Source organism: Nannobrachium achirus (assembly GCF_963921795.1).
Source record: "Nannobrachium achirus genome assembly, chromosome: 1".
Lineage (NCBI taxonomy): Eukaryota > Metazoa > Chordata > Actinopteri > Myctophiformes > Myctophidae > Nannobrachium > Nannobrachium achirus.
Window position 1 is genome coordinate 17581132 of NC_137810.1, and position 25449 is coordinate 17606580.

At 39.9% G+C, this 25449-nt stretch overlaps 3 protein-coding genes across 5 annotated transcripts; 1 reads left to right on the forward strand and 2 right to left on the reverse strand.

The window, feature by feature from the left end:
• Window positions 1-1325: 1325 nt before the first annotated feature.
• Window positions 1326-16292, forward strand: LOC308281318 (mitochondrial adenyl nucleotide antiporter SLC25A24-like). Its single transcript, XM_080721469.1, has 10 exons — window positions 1326-1784; window positions 2611-2737; window positions 2980-3067; window positions 5803-5914; window positions 10496-10654; window positions 11455-11607; window positions 12472-12579; window positions 13251-13418; window positions 13666-13816; window positions 15025-16292. Exons 1-10 carry the CDS (start codon window positions 1608-1610, stop codon window positions 15204-15206), a joined length of 1425 nt encoding a protein of 474 aa, XP_080577595.1. The 5' UTR covers window positions 1326-1607; the 3' UTR covers window positions 15207-16292.
• Window positions 16293-17546: 1254 nt separating this feature from the next.
• On the reverse strand, window positions 17547-19408 carry LOC308284628 (transmembrane protein 69-like). 3 transcript variants are annotated; one of them, XM_080725311.1, is made up of 3 exons: window positions 19304-19408; window positions 18911-18960; window positions 17547-18430 (listed from the first exon to the last, which is right to left on the reverse strand). In XM_080725311.1, the coding sequence occupies exons 2-3, from the start codon at window positions 18953-18955 to the stop codon at window positions 17654-17656; spliced, it is 822 nt and encodes a 273-aa protein (XP_080581437.1). In that variant the 5' UTR covers window positions 18956-18960; window positions 19304-19408; the 3' UTR covers window positions 17547-17653. The 3 variants fall into 3 exon arrangements, with proteins under 3 accessions (XP_080581437.1, XP_080581436.1, XP_080581435.1); XM_080725310.1 differs by having other exon boundaries at window positions 19299-19386; XM_080725309.1 differs by lacking the exon at window positions 19304-19408 and having other exon boundaries at window positions 18911-19015.
• A 1264-nt stretch (window positions 19409-20672) lies between these two features.
• tm4sf4 (transmembrane 4 L six family member 4) lies at window positions 20673-24790 on the reverse strand. The gene is made up of 5 exons (XM_080725337.1): window positions 24124-24790; window positions 23638-23727; window positions 22679-22827; window positions 21188-21365; window positions 20673-20812 (listed from the first exon to the last, which is right to left on the reverse strand). Exons 1-5 carry the CDS (start codon window positions 24292-24294, stop codon window positions 20795-20797), a joined length of 606 nt encoding a protein of 201 aa, XP_080581463.1. The 5' UTR covers window positions 24295-24790; the 3' UTR covers window positions 20673-20794.
• Window positions 24791-25449: the final 659 nt, after the last annotated feature.

Here is a 25449-nt window from a genome sequence, read left to right on the forward strand (position 1 = left end):
GGGGTCATCTTGTCCCTTACTGGCCTTACAGCGTGGAAATGTTTAGTTTTTTATAGATTTTTAACACCATTATAATGTTCTCATTTTGATTATTAGACCCAATCACTGAATATCGGTAGGCCTACGTCTCCAGCTCCAGCATATGTATGATACTGATTTACCACGAGACTGTGGCATTTTATGAGTTCAGTAGTTTACAATCTAGGCATTTAGCAGACGTTCTTAATTCAGAGCGACTGTGGTTCTCAAAACTTTTATTTTGACCATCATAACATCATAACATAACTACAGCCATACTCTACCCTGATTGGTCGAGGACTGGCTGGCCACCTCTGAAAACCGAATCTAGCTATGCTCACAACACGGGCCATGGTGGAAGTCCTTATATGGTCAGCACACATTCTAGTGATGAGAATGAATGGAAAATGTAACAATTATATTTTTATTTGAATGAAATACAATCACTGAATATACCTTTAAAATGTTCTCTTGTGCTTTAAACTTGAAGACAAAATCGCTAAACGGAAGTACCATGTTGCTGAATACTTTACATTGCAAGACCTCGACGTACAAGACGATTCATCTATGATCAATCGCTAGAGGGCGTAAGAGCTCCAAAGACTGAAAAGACAATACCCGATTGATACCGTTTTAAGATCACCACCACCACCCTGTGGTCATATCGAGTCACATCTGCTACAAAGTAGTCAGATTAGAATCACTGTCTGCCAGACAGACAGCACAGTAGCCTACACAGTACTGTATGTCAGACAGCAGTAGCCTACACAGTACTGATAGGCCTTCCTACCGGTATATGTGTTTTTCTCGCTGCCTGAGTCCTGGCTGGACCTCAAAATCGTAGGATATTTTTGACCGAGACAGCTGTTGTTCGGCAATGCTTTACTCTTGACTCATCGAGTGAGAAATAGATGGCCATAATGAAGATCGACTGCATTACGAGATGACAGTGTTGTGACAGTGTGTGTGTGTGTGTGTGTGTGTGTGTGTGTGTGTGTGTGTGTGTGTGTGTGTGTATAGTTGGTGACTGCATGAATGCTCATCAAATATGTTTTTATCAAGTAGGCCAGGCCTATCCTACGATATCGTGTCCACTTGCGTTGGTTACCATAGCAATACGAAAACACAGGCCAAAGAAAATCATAAAGTCAGACTCAGTGGGCCAACCAGAGTGAACCACACTACTACGGTATTTATCCCAAAGGGTGTGTCTATCCATTCCCTGCAGAAAAGAGGAGGTCGGTCCAGGCAAACTGACACTGTGCGTCTCTCTCTCCAGTCTCCCCACCCACTGCTGCAAAGCTACCTCGTCCGGATATGTGCCGTCCACCAGTTGTAATTCAATAGCTTTACATTGTATCGTTTTATAGTTTGACGATCTACTCTCGAGGATTTGTAAATAAGCTTGTTTTGCGACTTTTGTAAGCTACACCACATCGCGAACATATTTTTTTGAAACGATATAGACGCATTTACTGAAACCAGAAGTGGGGATACCAACCAACCGCAGCTCCACTTCCAGTTTTTACTGATTTCAACAGCCCTTTCCTTCTCGTTTGTGTGTGAAGATTCGCTACATCACAGTAACAATGTATCAGGCCGCGAGGAAGTTTGTGTTTACCGATTGTTACTGCGCATCTGACGCGTCAACATACGAGGAGCTATTTGCAAAGTTAGACACAAATAAAGATGGAAAAGTGGATGTCGCGGAACTCAGAGCGGGCCTTACTGCAATGGGGATCCAATTTGGGAAAGGCGCAGTTCAGGTACAGTAGATAGGCCTATTGATAGTCGGTGTCTCTTTTTTTTTTTTACCAGTGCTGCTAGGCCAAAGCCAATTCATTCATTTTAGCCTTTATCAATTTTCGATTGTTTTGTTTTTCCAATGCATTTTGTAAATGCTAATGAATAATGTCAGAAAGGATACACTTTAACATTCCCCACGTGTCAAAGTTCAAACCAGAATGGTGACGTTTTATTGTGGGGTGCGACTTTAAGTGATGTCCACACCTACCTAGTAGATCAAATACTATACATTCCTTGCACAAGTAAGGTCTAATTATTGAACAACTAAGCCACTAATTAGTGCCGAAATTGAAATTATAGCCTAATCTGCACGTTTGAAATGATGCAGCTGAGCTGATGTCCATGTCATTATTGGGCACAGCAAAACAGAAGCTTAACTGTATCCAAGCAACTATGTGCTATCTGATAAAGCATAACATACAGTAGGTTTCAGATTACCTTGACAAGAACTGATGATGGACATCACTTTTAATTTATGATTCTCATCCACCCACCCACCCAGTCCCACTATTTGTGTAATCATTGTCAAGATACTACTATACTACTATTATATTATTTAGCTGATACTTGATATACATATAGAGTATATGAGGGGGGGGGGGGGACAGTAGGGGGCAGGATAATGCAACTACAAGGAGATGGATATCATCTTGTCACAACAAAATGCAACTCTTGCCTCCCACTGCAAAATGTGTTGTCTAATCACAAGCTTTGTACATGCCTACATTCCACAATATCATATTACTAAAGTAAGTAATGATTTTTTTCTTTTCATTGATTTCTTAGAAAATCGTGTCCTCTGGAGACCAAAACAAAAATGAAGGACTCGACTTCAATGAGTTCTCCAACTGGCTGAAAGAACAGGAGAAGAAATTGAAACTGACCTTCAAGAGCTTGGATAAAAATAATGACGGTATAGTGTAATTGTGCTTGCATTGTTTTTTTAAATCTAGTAGGCTACTAGATTTAATAAACATTTAGCTTGAATATTAAAAAAAATACTTTTCAGACAATAACATGGGTAAATGGCTAAATGCAGTTATATATCCTATTAATTATGCTCCCAGTACACTGCTAGCATCCAGGTAAACAACAGGTAACTTCATTCATTTAGGTTATAACAATTGTCAAACGTCTATTGTTTCTTTTCAACAGGACGAATAGACTACATGGAGATCAAGCAGTCACTGGCTGATCTGGGAATGAACATAACCAAGGAAGAGGCTGAGAAGATTCTTCAAAGGTATATATTTTGTAATTTGTTTTGTACCTATCTGTAGTTCATGAATGTATGGAACTTGTTTTGGGTTCTTCTTCAGACCATCTATTTCCCTGAAGATTGATCTCTTAAACTGGGACCCAATTTCATTCAAATCATAGAAAGGTGTATGGTAAAATCCAGTGTTCATTTACCCATTTGTAACTTAAAGAGTGTATTACGAATGTAACTAAATGGACTGTGACACATGGTTACATGTGTACACTCTGTGTATTTGTGTATACCAGTACGTTTCTTGCATATATACTGTATATCACATCTGTGGACCTGATCGAGAACCAGTTTTGGTGCTGAACTAGTGTAGGAGAATCAGGTTCTACGCTTAAGCTGTGAGAGGCGGGACTAGTGTCCCTGCACTGCAGAGGAACTGATAACACAGACAGACACACTGGGGCTTGGACGGGTATGAAGACACATGATAAAGAGTTAACACATAAAATGGCTAGAGACTGTATCCAAGTGTCAATATAAGGTATAGGATACAAAGGTTTTTAGTATTTTTGTTTTCTCTTTCATCATCTTCATATCTTGGTCCAGAAAAGTGTATGCATACTTTACATGCAGGCGCTCTGTTCCTTGCAGCACAGCTTGACCATTCTATTTTTCTTGTCTAAAAACAGGTGTTCTCATAAGAGATAAGCACAATGAATAGAAAGTCCTATTCAGTTGCTGTTTTAGGGCCTATGTACTGCCCTGTATCATTTACCTAAATAAATACAACACTATACTGTTGTTTTTAGACAAGCAAAACACTATCTATTCTTCTAGATATATAGCCCCCATAAAATGGACACTAATAGCCTAAAAGAATGACCTCTTGGCTCTTTAACATAACCATTAGTTATGTAATTAGGTACATAACCTGCAAGACTCATAAGCAAAACATTGTGGTTCATGTCATGAAGTTGTTCATTTGCATAAACAAAGCCTTGCCATAATGTACTAGTGTAGATGTGCCAGGCCCAGGACAAACATGGTGAGAAGAACTGGAAAGAGCAGTATATTAGTCCATTATAGGAGTATGACTATGACTCACACATAAGGATTCTGTTGAAAACCACAGGGGGGAAATTAAGGACAGCCATGGCGACAAGTTCCCACTTGAAACGAAAGTCATGAATTAATTCTTCATGAGGACATGTTACCATAAATGTAAAAGAAAAATGTATATACAGCCTTAAAGGGATTGTTCACCCCCAAAATGATTTTCTTTATCGATTACTCACCCCACGGAGACTTGAATTCATGGAAATTTAGTTTTTGTATTTTTTTAAGTCAATAATTTGAGGAGACTCTTTGTGTCTCCATAGGGAACAAAGCAGGCTCCTCCATAGAGAACAAATGCTGGTCATCAAATTATTGTCTTAGGAATGTGACAAAAACAAAAAAATATGCTTGAATTATGGGGGTGAACTATTAAGTTTCACAATTATCTTAAAGGACAAGTTTGGCTTTTTACAACAAGGGTTCATATTTTATGCATGCCCCCCAGGTTGGGGGCATGCATACACGTGGCTAAATATATATTTTTAGACACAATAAGCTCATTCCCAAGATGCACCGCAATCTCTCATGGGCAGATGTGACTTATGGGGGCTGGTGTAAATAGTAATAATTAACTGCTTATTGTGTCTAAAAATACATATTTAGCCACTTTTACGCATGCCCCCAACCACTGAAATCAAAATACTAAAATCGCTAAAACAATAGAAAGCAGTAAATGAAAACATTTTGACACACATCTTTTCTTTTCTCTAATGATTATCTAAAATATGAACCCTTGTTGTAAAAAAACAAAGTTGTCCTTTAATGACTTTCACTATCATTTCCTTAATACCTCAGTACAGCGTATAGTTGAAAATGTAATCTGCTTTTTTTTTCTTTTTCTTTCCCTAAATGGATATAGAGATCTTTATTCTTTTCATCAATAAAAACAAAACTACTTCACAAAAACAATGTTTGACATTCGCTGAAAAATTATAGATTTCCATCTATCTACAACGCAACTTTACAAGTTGCATTTTTGTGATTTTACACAGACAAATGCTAGTGCAATGAGCACTCTCTAGACGCGTACCATTTGTCAGTGACATTGATATCACTCTTGACAGTTGAAATGTTATGGTCTTCCTCCTGACTAAATCCTGGAGAGGATTTCTTCTGTTCATCCCAAATATCATTCATGTACAGTATACACGATTGTCCCCTAGATGTCGGGATGGTGTGGTCTTGAGTCTTATAAATGTCATTTAATGTGCGAAAATATTCTATTACTGAACTTCTCCATAAAGGAATCCAACGTGTGAATGACTATCCAGCAATGGATTGCATACACGAAAGGGGTCAACAACATATTTATTCATTTTGTTATGACCAGTAGTAGGCTGATATAATAAACATTTGCGTGTAAAAGGTCATCGTCACAATCAAGGATACATTAAATAATGTACATATCAGGAAAGAAAGATGTATTATTTACAATAGTTGCTGCAGGGATTGCAAACCTTTTGAATAAATTGTATTTCCTTGCATAGTTGTCAGTCACTGGAGATCAGTTCCATTTACTGTATGTTGGAGGTTTTCAGGTGGTGTGTGTGCAGTGCACTGCACTGTGTGCTGTATAGTACTGAATTTGTCACTGTGCTCTCCTTTACTGTTTCTGTCCTATTTACTCACATTTTTCTATTATTGATCCACAGTATTGATGTAGACGGCACCATGACACTGGACTGGAATGAATGGCGGGAGCATTTCCTGTTCAACCCTGCCACCAATCTACAGGAGATCATCCGCTTTTGGAAAAAATCTACAGTGAGTAAAAACAAAGCATGTTTTTTGGAGGTTTACAGTTTATTAACAATAAAAGGTTATTCAAGGATTCTAAGGATTTTATTCACAGCATCAGAAAACACAAAATCATTTATGAAGAAAGAAAATAGGTTAGGAAAGTAGAATTAAATGGGGACTGCCTCATAGGTCGAACTCCTGTTGGGTCGACTGAGGTTAGGGTTAGGTTTAGGCATAGTTTTACTGAGGTTAGGTTTAGGGTTAAGGTTAGAGGTTAGGGTTAGGTGGTCGGACCAAAGGGAGTTCGACCTAATGACATGTTGCCAAATTAAATGGGGATTGTTGTAAAGCCCTAACCCTTTTTCCAGTAGGTTTATTCCAGGCGTCATCTTCTCATGAGATGGAGATAAAACTGGGTATTACTCTGTAATACAGCTGTCAGCCAGGTGTTTTCATGAAGGCATTCACATTCCTGTTTTTGTGCCACATATCTCCATAAATAGACGTTGGGCAAACGTCTACCTTTTGGTCCCCTCCAAATAGTCTTGAGTTTTATGACTCAGCAAGAATGTAATTCCATGGTGGAGATTATTTTGTTATACAGAACTAACATCTGTATCATTTAAATCATATCAAATAAAATAAAATAAACTCGCTCTCTGTTTGGATTCAGTTTGAAACAACTGAAATGACAAACTGCATTAAATCATAAAAACATTAAATGCATACATTTATCTTATTAACAACATTACTGGATGAAAAAGAAAATGGGGTTACCGTGCAATGCGTGCACCCATTCTAAAGTTGTGAATGGACATTTTCTGATGCTTGATGTAGACCAGGACTTGTGCATTGTCTGTGTCTCAGTGAATGAAGTTAATTTAGTGCCAGATAAGGTAAGGTAGGAACTGCGGAAGTGAGGATTAGACAAGAGGGTGAATGTGTGTGTGTGTGTGTGTGTGTGTGTGTGTGTGTGTGTGTGTGTGTGTGTGTGTGTGTGTGTGTGTGTGTGTGTGTGTGTGTGTGTGTGTGTGTGTGTGTGTGTGTGTGTGTGTGTGTGTGTGTGTGTGTGTGTGTGTGTGTGTGTGTGTGTGTGTGTGTGTGTGTGCTCGCACACATGTGTGGTGGGGATAAAGAGAAAGAACAATCAAGCAGAGGAGAATTGAAAGTCAAGCCACTTAAAGTGATATTTCACTTTCAAAAATACGTTTGATAATTCTATCTTCTACTTTTGTGAACACCCTGGAGAGATATTAATTTGCTTGATTCAGTATTTAGATATTTGATATTCATGTTATCAGACACGCCCCCTTCCTATACAAACCCATTGTAACTTCAAACTCCATTTTAACCATGATAGATTAATCAAAAACACAGACTTTCTTCTGGTGACTCCTGACGCCTACCCAGCTGGCTGTGTTTTTTCGATAACCTTTTTTTCATTTATTTTTATACGTTTTTATTGTATTACATGTTTTCCATTTTCCCAAAAAATGATTAAAAATAAATGAAAAAAGTTAGTGAAAAAACACGGCCAACGCACGTATTAAAGTTATTGAAAACTTGGGGGTTTTCAATAAATTACCCAAGAACATTGTGATTTGCAGAATTGGCAGTGTTGTTACAGTGTAGGCAGTGTAGGTACTAATGAAACCAAGTGAATTAATTGGTCAATGTACCAATGCGTGACATTTGCAATTTCTGGCCCAACTTGAACTATAGAGGTTAAGTAAACCTGTACCTGCTAAGCTATCCTCAGATAAGCTATTTCAGACTGTCCTAGGTGGGGATTAGTGCGTCAGCGTCCTGGGACAGTACAGGGGATGAGTGAGTCTGGGACAAGAGAGTTACTCACTGACTGGACAGCACTGAGGTAGCCTAGTTGGGTGGCTTGATGCACTGGCGACCCTGGCATAGCGACAGTCATTGGCGGTGCCATCTCTTCAGCTCTACCAGTAACGTTGCCTGCATCAAGTCTAGCCGATGTTAACTGACAACTTGGAGTTCAGCGTTATTTGCCCTCAGCCTGGCTAGAAATCACAGACACGCACTGGCACTGAAGTTGAGTAGCCGCTGTATTCGTTCACCTCTACTTGAAAAGGACTTATCTCAAGCGGCGAACCAGGGGTGTATAGGAGAGAGTTTCTACTGAGGGGCTCTGTCACCCCGAATCAGTGACTCAAAGGCTGCAGCAGATTCAATGGCTCTGCTGCAGCCCCATCAGCTGCACCACAGGCATTGGTTATTCATTGATTTTGATGATGATGGGGAGTTCTATGAGGTGGAGGTGGTACAGGTAGGTTCAGTCTTCTCTTATTCAGCCTTTTGTCAAGTGGTGATTCAGATGTCGCTCAATGAGCAAGGTTTTCAGTCACTACAGCAGATGGGTAATGTTTTTTAAAGCCTAGATAAAGTTGTTTAAGTTCCCTTAGACACCCACAGTTAGCTTTCTGAATGTTTAACATTAATTCCTACCCTTTTTGAAGACATTGCCCAAGACTACTTGAAATTTGACAAAAGTCGGTAGCAGTATCTTTTACATATTTTTAGAATTTGCGGTTGACAAGATTTCTCTTTGGTCATTTATAAATTAAAAAAAGATGTCAGATGATTGCATCGTGGCTGCGAGTGCGAGTTGTGCGACTTCCTGTTCTTTTCTTCTTTTTTTTTTAAGATCCGTATTTTGGGCTTTTTATGCCTTTGATAGGACAGTAGACCGGCAGGAAATGGGGAGAGAGATGGGGAATGACATCCGGATCGGGAATCGAACCGGCAACGCTAGCAGGCATCATAGCCTAGTATGTGGTATGCGCCTGGACCACTAGGCCAGCGGGCGCCCCCCTCCTGTTCTTTTCTGCATTTGTATCGCCCGTGGTCAGCACCTCCTCATTGCTGGTGTGCGTTCCTATTTAATTCCTTTGTTTAACAATATTTCTGTTAACATTGTTACATTACAGTAATAGACTATTCAATAATGCGTAGTTTGCCAAAGTTCCATGAAGTCCTTTGCATAGTAGTGTCATAATTAGGCTATATTTAATTGTAGTGTTGACGTTGTTTGTTTGCATGAGATCTTCGGATTAGGCGTGTTATGAATGGCCAGAGGATTAAAAAGGTGGCTGTACAGGCTGTGAATGTCAACTCAAAGTAGGCTTCAGAACAATCATGACAGTATTTTCCCCCTGGATTCCTTGGTTCCAATCGTGACGCAACTCCCCATACAGACCATGCCCATTTCCACCTATTTAGATCTTTCGCCAATTAATACATTTCTTCAAAACATACTTTTAGCTAAAACCTTAGTCAGATTTAGTCAACAAAATTCACACATTGGTGCACATTATATCTGGAGAGATAAACATGAATCATTCATATTCCATTGACTATGAGTTAGAGTTTGCAGTAGCATACCTATTTTACAGGAAATGCACCAAATGATGTCACATATTATGCATCACATATTGAGGGGTTAAGAGCCATGTAAATTACACCCATAGGGGGCTCTATAAATGCTACAGATGTCACTGTTTGTAAACTTTGTTACTGAAACATTTCACTCCGCTAAATTGAGAGCAAATGTCTTGCGACTTGCGAGTCATGTAACGTCAAACACCGTCAAAAAGGGTTTTGATATTCCATACTGTTTGCCTGTAATTTGGTTGAAAAGGTGTGCATTCGTGGGACTACGCTGGCGGAGAAGACGAGCACTCTTTTCTTGTTGCTGATGAGTAGGCATTGTTCAAGACATGCATATCAGTAGTCTAAGTATTCAAGTCGACTGTTGATTAATTTATCAATAACATTCATTTGACCAGCAAAGAGACTTGATAAAATACTTGTGCTAATGTGGATTGTTAATATCTATTGGCCCTCAAGATGGTGATTGGTCACAATAGTGAACATGTGTCTAATCTACACACCACACCAGTAAAAACCCTGCCCTGCCCTTCACGTGCACTTCACTTGCAGACTGCACTGTTGGCCCACTGCCCAGAGCGATCTATTTAATGATCCTTAAGAAGTAGGCTACTGTAGGCTACTAGTGCAGGAAAGATGCAGGTTGATGGGCCTTCTACAGTAATTGCGTACAGTGGTACGTGCAATTACTGTAAATTTCAACGTCTCTTTCTCATGCATTGAAGCTTTATGGTTTTTGGTACTAGGTACTTAATTTTTCACTGCAGCTAGACGTTTCCACACAGGCCAGTTATTGCTTTTTACAGGTCTGTAGTACCTAAATAACTATTTGATCAAAATAAATAAGTTGAGCTTATAGCGAGTGTGTGGACTTGACTATTTTATTGTATGTTGATCTTTCTCTTGCACCTGGACACTTAACTGTAAGTGAAAGTGATCGTATCTAAGGCCTCAATGTAGCTTGTCATCACAGTGACGTCCAACCCTCTGAGTAGCAGACTGCTAAAAATTGGAAATAAACTCTAAATCTCCTATATACAGTCCAACAAAACCAGTTTCTGGCAAGGCAATATTCTTTTCACATTTACAGTACATCTACAGTAGTAGTATGTTGTATATGTCTCCTTTTGTGGGCAGAAAAATATGTTTTGTGTAACATTCTATTCTTTGCTCCACTGTTCTGTGTAGGTGCTTGATGTTGGTGACAGCCTGACCATCCCAGATGAGTTCACAGAAGAAGAGAAGACAACTGGTGTATGGTGGAAGCAGCTGGCAGCAGGGGCTGCAGCAGGGGCTGTGTCTCGCACAGGGACAGCCCCTCTGGACAGGATGAAAGTCTTCATGCAGGTGTGGCCAAATGTATTTTTTGTTGCTGCTTTTGTAGCTATTGTTTGTTATCACCATTATTATAAATAGCATTTTAAATAGGTGTCATGGGCTCCAGGCCTATTATGCTGGCCTATTATGCTGTCTAACTATTCTAACTATTTCAAACAAAGCATGATTCTGTTACACACAAAGTATTCCATGTTCAGTTGCAAACTCGCGGTTAGATTTCCCGCAATTCTATGAAGCAGTTGTTTGTGTGAAAGTTTACTGATGGACTGGTTACTGACTGATGAATTCCTAGTATCACATGGTAAGGTTTCAACTCATATCCATCATCACATAATATTTATCTTCTTATCTTTACAAAAATGTTGCACACTTGTGGAGTTGGACACTCCACAAGTCACACATGGGATGAATTGACTTATAACATATTTGCAGAAAGGCTGAAATAGCACATCTGTAATTTTCACACAAACCCTCTCCAGTGTGGCCTGCTTGGACATTAATGCCAGTGTTCCAAAGACCCCTTATAACTCAATTCTTTTAAGCCGTCAGAATCAGAAAGAGGGTCAGAATATCTCATTGTTCTATGATCCACCTGACTCCACACATGACATCTGAGCTGGGCTGCCCAATAATAATTATAGCAAGCGCCATGACTCAATGAATGAAGCATAACATAACCATGTATGCAAGGAGGTTGTGCACAATGATGTCCAAAATTGTAGTAATCTTTATACTGTAATACTGCACTTGTAATATTTCAAATGATTCCCTGTACGTCCCATGGATTTAAATAAAGTGTTTTACCACAGGTGCATTCCTCCAAGAGCAACAAAATCAGCCTAGTTGGGGGTTTCAAGCACATGTTAAAAGAAGGCGGCGTTGCATCTCTATGGAGAGGTAATGGTGTCAATGTCCTGAAGATTGCCCCCGAGACGGCCATTAAGTTCATGGCCTATGAACAGGTAAAGACTCCCATTTCCATTTTATTTTCTCTAAACTGGTTACAGTGTACAGTACATCGGTGATTTGACTGATTTCATTTGAAAATTATCAGTAAGGTTCTAGTAGGCAGGTTGTCTAACTGCAAAATCAAATTAAGGTTGCCAGAGAAGTCAATGATGCATACTATACCAATGTTTGATATGAGGAGCATTGTTTCAACTTAGAAAGGCCAATATGCTCAATGATTTATCAATCGTTTTGCCTCACATTTTGTCCTACAATGTTAAAAGTCTTATGATTAAGCACAGGAATACTACGCACACCACGTCCTTGTGGTGGTGAAGGCTCACGACAGTGAATTCATTCAGGAGGTGTCTAAAAAAGACAGAAGTGGCCGCACACAATATAGCCAAGTGCCAAAAGTTTTATTAGGACAGAGTAACAAACCGACGTTTCGGCAGGGTATTCTTCAGGGTATGAGATGACATACCCTGAAGAAGGCAGCTGTGCTGCCGAAACGTCGGTTTGTTACTCTGTCCTAATAAGATTTTTGGCACTTGGCTATAGTGTGTGCAGCCACTTCTGTCTTTTTTAGACACCTCCTGAAAAAGTCTTATGATGACATGATCCTGTTACCAAGAAATGTCATTTCAACTCACTTCCCCAATACTGGGTTGTGGTGGGTACTTGATTTATTATGATTTATATCATTTAATGAATAGTCTCATGTATGTGGATTGGCCATTTGAAAAACCAAAGAAACTAATAAATGAACTAGCCTCCTCTTAACTTTAAAATGTGTTCCCCATCACCATGAAAGGACATAAGATGAGACTACTACTAGATGAGATTATTCATGCTATGTTATTTAACTGTATCGCCAGTATAAGAAGATGCTGACCAGTGAGGGGGGAAAGATTCAGACCCACGAGAGGTTCATCGCCGGTTCCCTGGCTGGAGCCACAGCACAAACGGCCATCTACCCCATGGAGGTGAGAGCAAGGGAGTCTTTTAACAACAATGGAGTGTAAGGTGTGTGTGTCATTGTTTGTGCTGAATTTGTAAAGAGCAATTTTGCTCCTCCTACTGTGTTCCTCACAGAAATCCTGTGCCGTCTGATAATGGAGAACTAATAGGTTTTCAGACAGACTATCCTCTGTCTGAGTCTTTAGTGTGATATATATTAACATAATATATTAACAACATTTTTAATAAAAATGTTGAACAGCACTCCTTCTTGCCTCAGTAAGCTATAGACCTAACAATATCCAGTACAACTGTACTTTGTTTTGAGTTGCCGAGACCACAGCGTTGCTGTACATTATTTGTGATATGTCTTTTTTGGGAGTGTGTCGCTGTTATTACGTGTCATCATTTCGACACCCAACTCGAACCCTTACCCTAAACCTAACCTCCGTGGGGTGAGTCGCTAACCCTCCCGACGCTCCTTTGTCGAAATGACGGTCGTTCAAAAGAGCGAGATTTCCCCATCTTTTTTGCTGTTTTTATTTCAGTTTTACAAAATGTATATTTGGAGAGAACACAGAAAACAGTAAACGGTCATCTTTACTCCACTTCAAATCTTGTTCGCTACCTGTTAATTCGTGTTAGGACACACGATGAGAGCAGGATACTCACTGATGATGATCTTTTGTCTATGCAGGTGATGAAAACCAGGCTGACTCTGGGGAAGACTGGACAGTACACTGGAATGTTTGACTGCGGCAAGAAAATCCTCAAGAAGGAAGGCTTGAAGGCCTTCTACAAAGGCTACATTCCTAATATCATAGGCATTATTCCATATGCTGGGATAGATCTGGCAGTGTATGAGGTACACAATGTCTAAGGTTACTACAGTATATAAAATGTATAACAATTAGTTGGACTGTATATTGTGTGTGAACTGTGTACACACACACACACACACACACACACACACACACACACACACACACACACACACACACACACACACACACACACTATTATAGCTTTGATTTGTCCAACTGATTCCTTATTCATGGCTTGATAGTAACTTGGGCATAATCTAATAATTTCTTCCTGCCTGCCTTCTCTAGAGCTTAAAGAATGCCTGGCTGTCCCGCTATGCCAAAGACACAGCCAACCCTGGTATTCTGGTGTTGTTGGGCTGTGGAACCATCTCCAGCACTTGTGGCCAACTAGCCAGCTACCCTCTGGCTCTGATCCGTACCAGGATGCAAGCAGCAGGTAAGACATCCACCAGAAGGGTCACTTTTCTTTCCATTCATTTTAATGGTCTGTCATTTTGGATTATAAATAAAAGGTGCAACATTAAGCTTTAGGTGCAACATTAAAGGAGCTTTATTATGTCTTATTCTTTGCTTAATTGGTGTTAAGTAAAGTATTGCTATAGAGCACTTTTTTTACTTGAACTGCTTTTAAAATGACAAGCGCAACACACCCTAACCCTAACCCATAAAATAGTAAGAATCCCATTGCGAAAATAATGGCTACAGTTTAAGTGGTTAGTGCTTCGCCTCACAGCTTGAAGGTCCTGGGTTCGATTCCCTCCGCGTCATCAGCGCCCACACCCTAGGTGGGGTTGGCGATAGGGCCTTTCTGTGTGGAGTTTGCATGTTCTCCTTGTGTCTCCTAGGGTTGATACCCTCACAAAAACATGCAGTAATCCTGGAGGGGAAAGGAACTGGTTGGAATACCATGTGCTAGGTCCATCCCAGGGAAGTCCCCCGTCAGGTGAAAAGAAACAACTCGGACATGCATTGAAGGAAGCATGAGATTTGTCCGTTGTCTCCCCAGGCGCGGCAGAGAGAAAGCAGAGCCCAGGATTACATAGGCAATTGGCACTGGTTGAAAATGGGTTACAAATTTGTGGGATAAAACTTTAAAAAAATATATATATATTTTTTTTTAATCTCTCTCGCTTGTTGACTGAGTGTCCCTTTAGTTCCTTATTGAAAACCACAAAAAGCAAGCAAGGCTAAAAACCTGAACTATGCAGCACCTACACAAATCATTATTTACCCAGTGTCCCAATAAAAAACACCCATACATAAAAACACTACAATGCTGTCCATGGTTCTGAAACTTAAGGCCTCATCTAGTCAGGAGGACACGCAACAATTTAGGCATTTAGCAGCACACACCAACCATAGACTCATAGAGCAATACATTTCTATATTGGTATCGATTTAATTGGTAACATTGTTAATAGTTTTTCTTTCTTTCGTTCCTTTTCTCATATCTGTGAACACCATCCTGATGAAAACGCACAATTGTGCTGTTCCAATGTGTCTCTCCACGTTTCCTTTCTTTGGAATAGCGACGCTTGTTACAAAGAAAAGTCTTCCTCTGCCCACATTGTCTGAATTACCTTAGATCCGGACAGTTTGTTGTGTATGTATGTTCATTAACATTTTGACTCCTTACTTTCTCAGCATCCATTGAGGGCTCAGAGCAAATGCCCATGACCAGGATGGTGAAGAAGATTGTAGAAAAGGAAGGTTTCTTTGGACTCTACCGTGGTATACTGCCCAACTTCATGAAGGTCATACCAGCGGTCAGCATTAGCTATGTGGTGTATGAAAACATGAGATCTAGCCTGGGCATTCAAAAGTAAGAAACTAACACTGTGCAATCAACGTCTAGTGGAACAAGCCACAAGAAATTTGTAAAAAATGGGCTTGTAGGAAATAAATTAAAGGAGTAGTTCACCTCTTTTTTTTTTCCTATTGATTACTTATGCCATGCAGACTTGAGTTCAATATTTTTATTTATTTATTGCATTCCTATGACAATAATTTGATTACTATATATGTACCTCCATTGATTCCGGATGGGGACCCAAATACATTGGGTCCCCATCCGGAATCAATGGGGGTAAATTGACTAAAATCGAAAAAACTAACAAAAGATATTGAACTCAAGTCTCCATGGCATGAGTAATCAATAGAAAAAAAGTCATTTTGGGGGTGAACTACTCCTTTAAGGGAACCATAAAATGTGGAAACAGTGCTCTAGATTAAGATTCATACTCAAGATAACTTATAACGCGTTAAAGTAACGCGCTACGCGCCTGACAGCGCATAGTGACAGCGTCCTCACCGGGTGCCGCCATCTTTAAACCAGTTGTTGACAAGGCAACAGGCTTTGGCCAGGCGGAACAAGAGGGGTGTCTCCACTGCTGGAAGTGGGATGGTGTTTTGATACACGCCAAGCAAACATATCCCTGCTCCCTATCTCTGGTCTCCACTATTTACACAGGAAACAGCCAAAGTAAACATGTCAAATATTGTCAGGGTATTATTTCCTGAATTCACTCTACCAAATAGTTCTTAAACAGGGTCCTTGTAACTCCTATGGGAGTTGTTTCATATATTCATAGATGTATCTGAAAAAAAGTGCAATATTGTATTCACACTTTGAATGTCCCCATTGCGTTTAATGTGTAACAGAGAGGCCAATTGGATTCCACTTGAGTGCCGCTGGTTAAAAGAAAGGCTTCCTTTGTTGTGAAGAGAATTAGGAAATATTTTGCACTTTTCTCTTATGTGCCTTGAGATTTACTTTGTCAGATATCTGTGGACTTACCCGACTATCCCATTTGTCTTGCCTTTTGTTCCAAATTGTGTTCACTTAATACTTGTTTACATTAAAACAATATTTTATTACAAGTATGTGTATGTGTGTGTGTGTGTGTAGAGTAGACATGGTCAATCAGACATTTTGCCATTACCATTCCTCTGATATTGGTGTGTACCGGACTATGCCTCTAGTCTACAGTATATGGTGTGAAATACAGTAGGCATCTTGCCTCTTAATTTCTTTTTCCTCCTCGATTTGTATTAACTAGAAATGTAACAATACTATGGGAGGAAAATAAAAGTGACTTCCATTTCCTTGTTTAAAGTTGGGTGCCCAAGTATTTACTTTTAACTATGTAGCTGGATCTTTATTTAATTAGTGTGCAAGTGCCCATCAGACTGAGTGGTCCAGAAACTGGACACTGTCTGAATTGATGAAGGCTTGTTTTGCAACTGGAGACTTCGAAGTGCAGTTTGTGATGTTACGTTTATCAACAAATAGCTATTGATACACATGTGACATAAAATAAATTGCATTGGAGCGGTTATTGACATTTTTAATAACTGATAACAATTCTGGAGTTTGTTCCATTGTAATTGTAAATTGTACACTGGCTCATGTGAAACGATTTGTTTGTCTTAGTTAGGTTGATTATTGACCTATTTATTTATGCTTCAATGTTTTCTTCAGATATCAGTTGACGGTGTTGACTTTGAATTAAATGTGCCTCAATTGTTGAAGCACTTTTCCCCAAAACTATCATAATTAATATTTATTAACTATTGAATAACATTTCTCCTCCTGTTACTCAGGACCCAAATTTATTAAATGTGGGCTGGGCTTAACCAAAAGATTCTGAATTCAGCCTCTTATTTACTCAGTCATAACAATGTATTTTGCTACTCAAGAGAAGACAACAAGAATAATTACTGGTCTTTGAGCTGAACTTTAGCTAAAGGATATGCTACCGTAGAGTGCAAAGCATAATTCCATGTGTATTGCAACACTTTCTGTACTAAGCGGTTATATAGAAATGTAGGCTTAATGTGAGTACATCTCATATCCTGTGATGTATTCATCATGTACAAGCTTCCAGTACGTTGAAGCTCTCTCAGGATGGGTAATTAACACTAAGCACCGATTACTCCTATTAAGATCTTATTATGTAATGCCTGTTCTTGGCCTATTAAAAGGACAGAGTTGTTACGTATGACTAAGGATGTGCTCAGTTTCAATACTAGATGCTCAGGCCACTACAAACATGATCAGAACGTCAAGCAAAGCTTGGCCAATCAAATCGAGAAGGGAAAAGCTCTTTTGTAATTGTTTATTTTGTATTAATCAGGGTTTGTTCTAATGGCACCGCCACCGACTTCACATTTAACTTCATTTATGACGAAAGAAATAAACAAATTGTTTGTAGGTTCACAACCTTTCACCTTGTAAAATGTACATTTTCATTTAAAACACAAATAGCCTAATTCAGAAAATAGTCTTCTCTGGGTAAATTCCACTCAGTAGAAGTGTGCTAATAAGGGACACAGAAGCCACAAAGGTAAGTATGGAGCGCAAAGCTTTGAACCAACCGGGGTAGGTTGGCAACAGAGAGAGGTCGTAGTGTAGACTAATTCCAAGTCCCATGATTACAGTGATGACTGCTGGAGTGATACTATCACTGAGCATCATAGCCGCCCAGGCCAGCAAAGGAGGAACCACGCTATTGGCCAGGTTAATCCAATCAGGTTTCGCTGGGCTGCTCTCTGGAAGTGCAAATCCCCAGCGCGCTCCACCCAGGAAGGAAACGATGGACGCTCCGTACGCTAGCTGTGCGTAAGCCACCTGCGGGAAGTAGGTCTCAGTCAAAGCCATTATTAGAGGAGCAGTGATAAAAGGGATGAGCCCAGCAAGTCCCAGATACATGGCTGGTTTGGGGCTCTTCCAGATGTCCTTCATGTCATACCGCAGCAGGTCAAGCTCTCTGGGTGGAGGCTCTGGCTGCTGCCGTTTCTTCAACCACACTGCAGAGGTGTGGAAGGGCTGTGTCCTCACTAAACCAGTAGCAGCATGAGTCTGGAACCTCTGGAAGGGTCTCAATAGATTAACAAGAGACAAACTATGTGCCTTTAAACCAGCATCATTCTTCCTAGAGGGAAGCTGGACCGGTGAAGCCCAACAGGGCTCCAGGGAACTAGATACACCATCAGGAACTCTGGCCAAGGCAGATATCCAGGACATGTGTGGAAGACTGGCCCTCCATACCTAAACAAGTTGCAAAATGATTGGAAATATGCCAAGTGTACACGCAAGGATATGATCAGACCAGACAAGACACACACACTATCTTGACAGATAACTTCTTTACAAAAGATATTCAGAAATTGTACATTTGATTTGTTGCCTAAGATGGGGTGGCCTAGAATGATCCAAACATTTAAAGGAGTAGTTCACCCTCAAAATGACTTTTTTTCTATTGATTAGTCACGCCATGGAGAGTAGAGTTCAATAATATTTTTAGGTTTTTGTCACATTCCTAAGACAAAAATTTGATTTGAGTAAATTTACCCCCATTGATTCCGGGTGGAATGGGGGTAAATTTATTGTTATCACATTTTTGTCTTAGGAATGTGACAAAAAACTAAAAATATTATTGAACTCTACTCTCCATGGCGTGACTAATCAATAGAAAAAAAGTCATTTTGAGGGTGAACTACTCCTTTAAGTGAGATAAACAACACGTACCTTGGGAGCAGTCAAAGCTTTTCTTCTCACAATGGCAGAAAGCATTTTATCTGCGGAAACAGGTGACCACATGTCAGATGAAATATGTCCATGTCATCACAAAGTGCACTGCATACAAATACAATCAATCAAGACAGACGCACACATGACAGGACTGAGGACTCAATCAATCCCTAATTTCACACCACAGTATAATTCCTACGCATCTCTTATCTCCGAGAAGGATCCCAGATATCTATGTTGTTGTTCTTTAATCTAGATGCTTAGCTAAGTCTTTCTAACTGCAGAGTGAGAAGGAGAAATATTTTGCAACTGTCACTGCAGTCTGCAGAGACGGACTCTACAATGTTACAGAAATAGTCAGCTAAAACAACAAGTGAGATCTTACCTTACTTTCAACTCACGTTGGACCACTCATCCTAATGTGTATTTTCATCAGGGTCAACTCAAGTCCGTTTTGCTAGGCTACATGCCATGGCCGCAGCCGCTGACTGTAACTGTAAACGTGTACGCAGTTAATTTCTTCCGGGAACGCTAGGAACTTAATGTTGAGTTGAAGGAAGGTTCCACATAAACAAAACATTTAGAACTTTTTGTGTTCATTATCCTTGTACTATTGTACTATTTTGCAAACTGTTAATAAAGTATTCAATCAATCAAACGTGTAGCTACTCAAAATGTGCACCCGTCAATTTGAACAATGCTAAATCTGAAATGACGAGCATTTATGTGTTGGTTATTTTAGATTTTTAATATGGAAATGTGTAGTTAGATTTTATTTACCATGTTTAATGGAATCTATTGCGTTGGATAACGGTAAACAACATTGCATACGTCTCAAATTAAAGATCAATTTTATTTAGAGTGCCGCAGACTTGATACAACTGGACTACATGATACAAAGACAGATATTAACACGTTCAGAGCTTTCTCCAAAAATTTGCTTTGCTTGAATACAAATCATAAGAGGTACTGTAGTAGTTTATTTTGCAGTTTGCACTGTCTGTGATTCTGTAAGTGAACATACATTTTGAGCAAAATTCATCCAACGAACTTGGTGTAGTACTCTCAAATGTCCACGAGGGAGCAGTAATGCAACACTACTATAGAGCGGTCACTGGTCAGACTCAAGAGATGCTCATTGAAAAGAGATTAAGAGAAACACTGGATGTAGATTAAAAAATAGATTTTCTCATAATATGTTTGCTGATTCTGCAGTTCTTTTATAAAAACGTGAGATTGTCTTGTCTATCCCATAGAATGCCCATGCATCTTGTTGTATGCCCATGTGTTCTTCTAGCCTTCTCAATTTGTTTGGAGAAGAACTCAATAACTCCATTAGAAGCAAAACATCAGTGGTAATAGAGATTAGTATTTGATGGAGCCAGTAAATGTGTGCCTCTCTAATTATTTACTTAGCCTTACATAGCTCAGATGATATGGATAGATATGGACATTCTGCTGGAGTTTGTATGTGAGTGGAATAAAGTGGGTCTCATTTAGCCTTTTAAATCACTTGTATTTTTTATGTAATTACAGTGTATTTAGACAGTAATAACATGTCAATAATGAGTTACTAGTGACATAATGGAACTACATAATTGTTACTATAGATTTAACTTTCTCTGTCATAACTGATTTTGATCATTAATATTCATTAACATTTACCCCAAACCAGATACTTCATCATTAAATATACAAGGTCAGATGTATGATATAGCCTACCAGCCTGCTTATTATGTAAAATTGCATTACTGCATAAATATGAAAAAACATCTACAGTAAGTCTTTGCTAACTGCAACAGACATAATCTAGACTGAAGAAATGCAGGAGGAATAGGTCCCATGATCTTCTAACTTCACTCCCAAAATAGAAGGAATTGCTCAGGCAGCATCATGACTCTGAAAGACACAAAATATGGACAGTGTAGAAAAATTACTTTCAAAATAGAATTAATTGCGGATCACTGCATTCTTGCTACAAGTGATAAACGGCAATTAACACTGAAAACAAATCCAAGGGTGTCATTGGATTATTTTAAGTAAATTTTGGATTACGGTACTTTACATCCGAAATCTATTGAAAATCAAATAAAGTGATAGATCATATTATAACTTTCTCAAATATTTATCAAGGGCCTTTTTTTCCCGTTTTTCTTTCTCTATCTTCACTGCAAACATAACCATCATTCAACACCATTCAGAAAAGTGTGCCAAATAAATATGTCATAATAAAATAAAACCAAATAACTAAGCTTGGAAAGTCAATATACTGACCCCACCACAGCAGTCCCCACACAAGGCTCCCAGCAGGCCATTTATCACCTGGACGGCACATAGCACCATCTGGCATAAACCCATGACCAGCAGTACAGCGAACAAAGACAGATGCCAGGACACCACACCAACTGGTTCCTCACACTTTGACCAAATGCTGTGGTCAGATAGGTAGTTACTGGAAAAGAGAGCAAGAAGACAGAATGGTTGCATATACTGTACTTATGGCCGTGTTTCCCAACATGACAGCAACTACACTGACATAATTATAGTTTGTCTTTAAATGTACCAATGAATTTAATACACAGGACTCCAATGGAATGAATACTTTTTGGGGTTATCCTTTTAGCACCTTTTGTATAAATCTGTACCACTGTATCTTTTTTGCAAACTGTTAATAAAGTATTCAATCAATCCTTGTTATAACAATGAAAAGAGGAAATCAAAATAAAGATTTGATATTAAGAAACAGGAAAGGAAAGGGAGTTTTCTGGTCCCCGGGAGAGTGGAAATTACTTTTACAGCTTCATCCAGCAGATGGCTGCTTAGAGATGGATCTGATGAGCACACAAGGGGAAAATATTAGGGTTGCTCAGAAGCACTTTGACTAGTATTAAAGGACATAGTTGGTACCTATGACTAAGGATGTGCTAAGTTTCAATACTAGATGATCAGAACACGTCATGTGAAGCTTGGCCAATCAAATCAAGGCGGGAAAAGAAGGACTATTGTTTATTTTGTATTAATCAGGGTTTATTGTTCTAATGGCACCAACTTCAAATTTACACTTTGTTTATATGACATAGAAAAAAATAAATTGTAATTATAGGTTCACAACCTTTCACCTTGTAAAATGTACATTTACATTTAGACCACAAATAACCTCATTCAGAAAATTGTCTTCTCTGGGTAATTTCCACGATGGTAATTATGGAGCGCAAAACGTTGAACCAACTGGGGTAGGTTGGCAACAGAGAGTAGACCATAGTGTAGACCAGGGGTCTTCAACAGGGGGTCTGGGACCCCTAAGGGGTCCTCAGTCCTCTAAATCTTTGTGTGATAGAAACGTTTTTTTTTCACTCCTTTTTTATATTAACCATTTGAACCCTAGTGTCCATATTCTGAGAACTTTAGACAAAAATAGCAGATCTACACTGTGAGCTTGTAGATCGGCGTTTGGTGTAGAGGGGAAAAAAGAGCAGACTAAGTACAGAGTGAAAGGTCAAGTTTCTTTAAGTATTGACGGTTCAAGTGGTTAAATATCTGAAAACACAAATTGACATGATTCCAAACCAAAATACACTGATGATTGTGCTGTCAAACGATGAAACTATATGGAATCTATTAACAGGTTGTGGGGGTCCCTGCTTCATCTCTCTCTCAACTAAGTGGTCCTTGGTCTGAAAACGTTGAAGATGCCTGGTATAGACTAATTCCAAGAGCCCTAGATGGCCTATCTGCGGACTCAGCTACGGCTGCTCTCTCACTCACGTGTCAATGAAAGGGTAGGTCCACTCTTCGTGAGCAGTAGCATTGTTAATGTTACACCTTGGTCCCTTGTTGATAGCCACGGCAGATACTATGACAGAGTAACCTGCCCCCAAAACACCCACACCTGCAAACAGTATGGAGCTCAGCATCTGGAGACAGAGAGCAGCGGGGAAGTGGTGGGATGATGGATGGAGAGTGAACGGTACAACACAAGAAGAGGGAGAGCAAGGTCGAGAAAGGGACAGAGAGGAACACACAGATGAGGACAGTTAAACAATCCAGCATTTTAACAAAAGTTGGGAAAAGATTATTATCTTTTTTTCTTTTTGGATGTGCTGAGATTATTTAGGCGATACCGACACAGAGTGAGTGTACAGTAACTGAAAGACAGTGAGATGTCAGAGGCAACACAGAGCCAGAGATGTGTCTGTGTGTGTGTGTGTGTGTGTGTGTGTGTGCGTGCGTGCGTGCGTGCGCGCGCGTGCGTGCGTGTGTGTGTGTGTGTGTGTGTGTGTGTGTGTGTGTGCGTGTGTGCGTGTGTGCGTGCGTGCATGCCTGCATGTGGGCGTGTGCGTGAGATGCTTTGTTTGCTGGTTCAGTTCTAGATCAGTCATTACACACATGCACATGCTCACACATTCCTGAGGTATTGATCAGTTTTTTTAATCTGTGTGTGTGCACAGTACTAGTACAATAGCAGCTTTATGTGAGAGGGTCATGTGAAACCCCCGTCATTGGAATTTCCTGTCATATCAACCAAATTTCTTATCTAAAACATCTCAACTTGATTTGATCTTAAACATTATTATAATTATCAGTCACTTTGTAATGTTTTACATCTGATGTGGGAACATGATGATTAGATAGATTGATAGTTAGGTTGATTTGGTTGGCCCTTGTTACAGCTGTAAGGTACCAGCAAATTATATCAGTTACATCAACGAATTACATTTGCTCACCGCAAATCTCCGCCCACAGCTTTCATTGCCACAGCAACCACAGCAATCGTTGTTCTTCAGACCCAGGAAGACCAGAGCTGGGAAGATCATCTGATGCACACACGTACATACACATACACATGCGCAAGCACGCACGCACACAGTCACACACACACACGAGCACACACATATAGCCTATAGATCCTCATACAGACGAACCATGATGATGAATTGCTTTGTCTCACTGCAACTCAAATTGACAGACAAATTTACCCCAGCTTACGTCAAACAAGTACATTTTAGAAAATATAAGTATGTAGATAAAATAACCTAATAAGAAACTAAACTGTCTTTCCCAGATATAAATAAGTCGGTAATAATATGTCTCACATATTCTTCTATTTTTCATGTACCGTAATTAATGTGTCCTGCAGTTTTAACTACAATGTAGAGGACAATTTTTGTGGGAGAGTCCAGTTTATCTGTCAGTGAGGTACTGCTACTCACCAGAACACCAGATCCCAAAAGGCCACCAAAGTACCACACCTCGTCTGTGATGTGTTCACTGTCCACGGTTTGTCCCGCAGGGAAGAACAGCAAGATGTTACACAGCGCGCACACCACGGCCAGCGGCATCAGACTGATCCCCAAGCATTTCGCAAAACCACCTGTGCACATCCTGTCACCTATGATAAGGCTAGCACTTCTACTTGCTCTGACACTTATAACTATAAGCTCTATAGAAGTCTGCTTAAAATAGAAACCTCAAACCTCCTCTTTATCTGGTTTTCTAAAAGACACTTTTCTAATTAAACTTAATTCTGTTCCACAGCATAGAGTGTGTTACCGCACAACGTCCAGTTCAATTAACCGCCTCGCGTCAAGAGACTGGACACTGATGCCACCGCCTGTTGGTTTGGCTCTCTGTATACGTACGCTTGTACCTCGCTCTACACCTGTAGTCTTTGTCTCTTGTTCAAACTTTGTCAACGCTAGTAGTTTCTCTCCAGTCAATCTGAATCAGAAGCCAATCTGCACCTGGTTTGGTATTGTGTATACCAATCAAGAAGTTCCTCTACTGTGTTTCTGTCTCTGTACTTCTTACAATAAAATGGTATCCTGTGTGCCCCTGTCCTGTCCTGTCCTGTCCTGTCCTGTCCTGTCCTGTCCTGTACTGTATCTATGCCACCGGTGCTGTTGGTGAGGGATGAGGTTTTATAGACCCCTGTTGGGTGTAGACATGATGTCACCACTTCACTCTCAACAGCCACCTTGGATATGACATGATCACTGCAGTCTCTCTCTCTCTCTCTCTCTCTCTCTCTCTCTCTCTCTCTCTCTCTCTCTCTCTCTCTCTCTCTCTCTCACACACACACACACACACACACACACACACACACACACACACACACACACACACACACACACACACACACACACACACACATGGTTAATGTTTTACCATGTAGGCTATTTAGTACAGATGAGAGACTGAAGGGGAAGTTGAAGGGGAAGAGGAAGGTTGGTTGTGTAGCCTATGTGTCTGAATCAATAACTCCAGGACTAATACTGTAGTGTAGGTGCTTAGAGAGAATTTACAGGAGTGCCACTGGTATCCCTCAAACCACCGGTGCTCATGGTGTGCACCTTCTTTGGGGTGCACCATGCAGCCTGTTGAATTAAAGGCCTTTTATTTGTCAAACATATACCTACCTGTCTGGATCTGTTTTTTGTTTTGCCCTTTTGGTCAAAAATGTTCCTTTCTCCTGAATGTATAGGTGGTTAATAGTAGGAGTTATACATTACATACTGCATAGCCTCGGAAACCCAGAC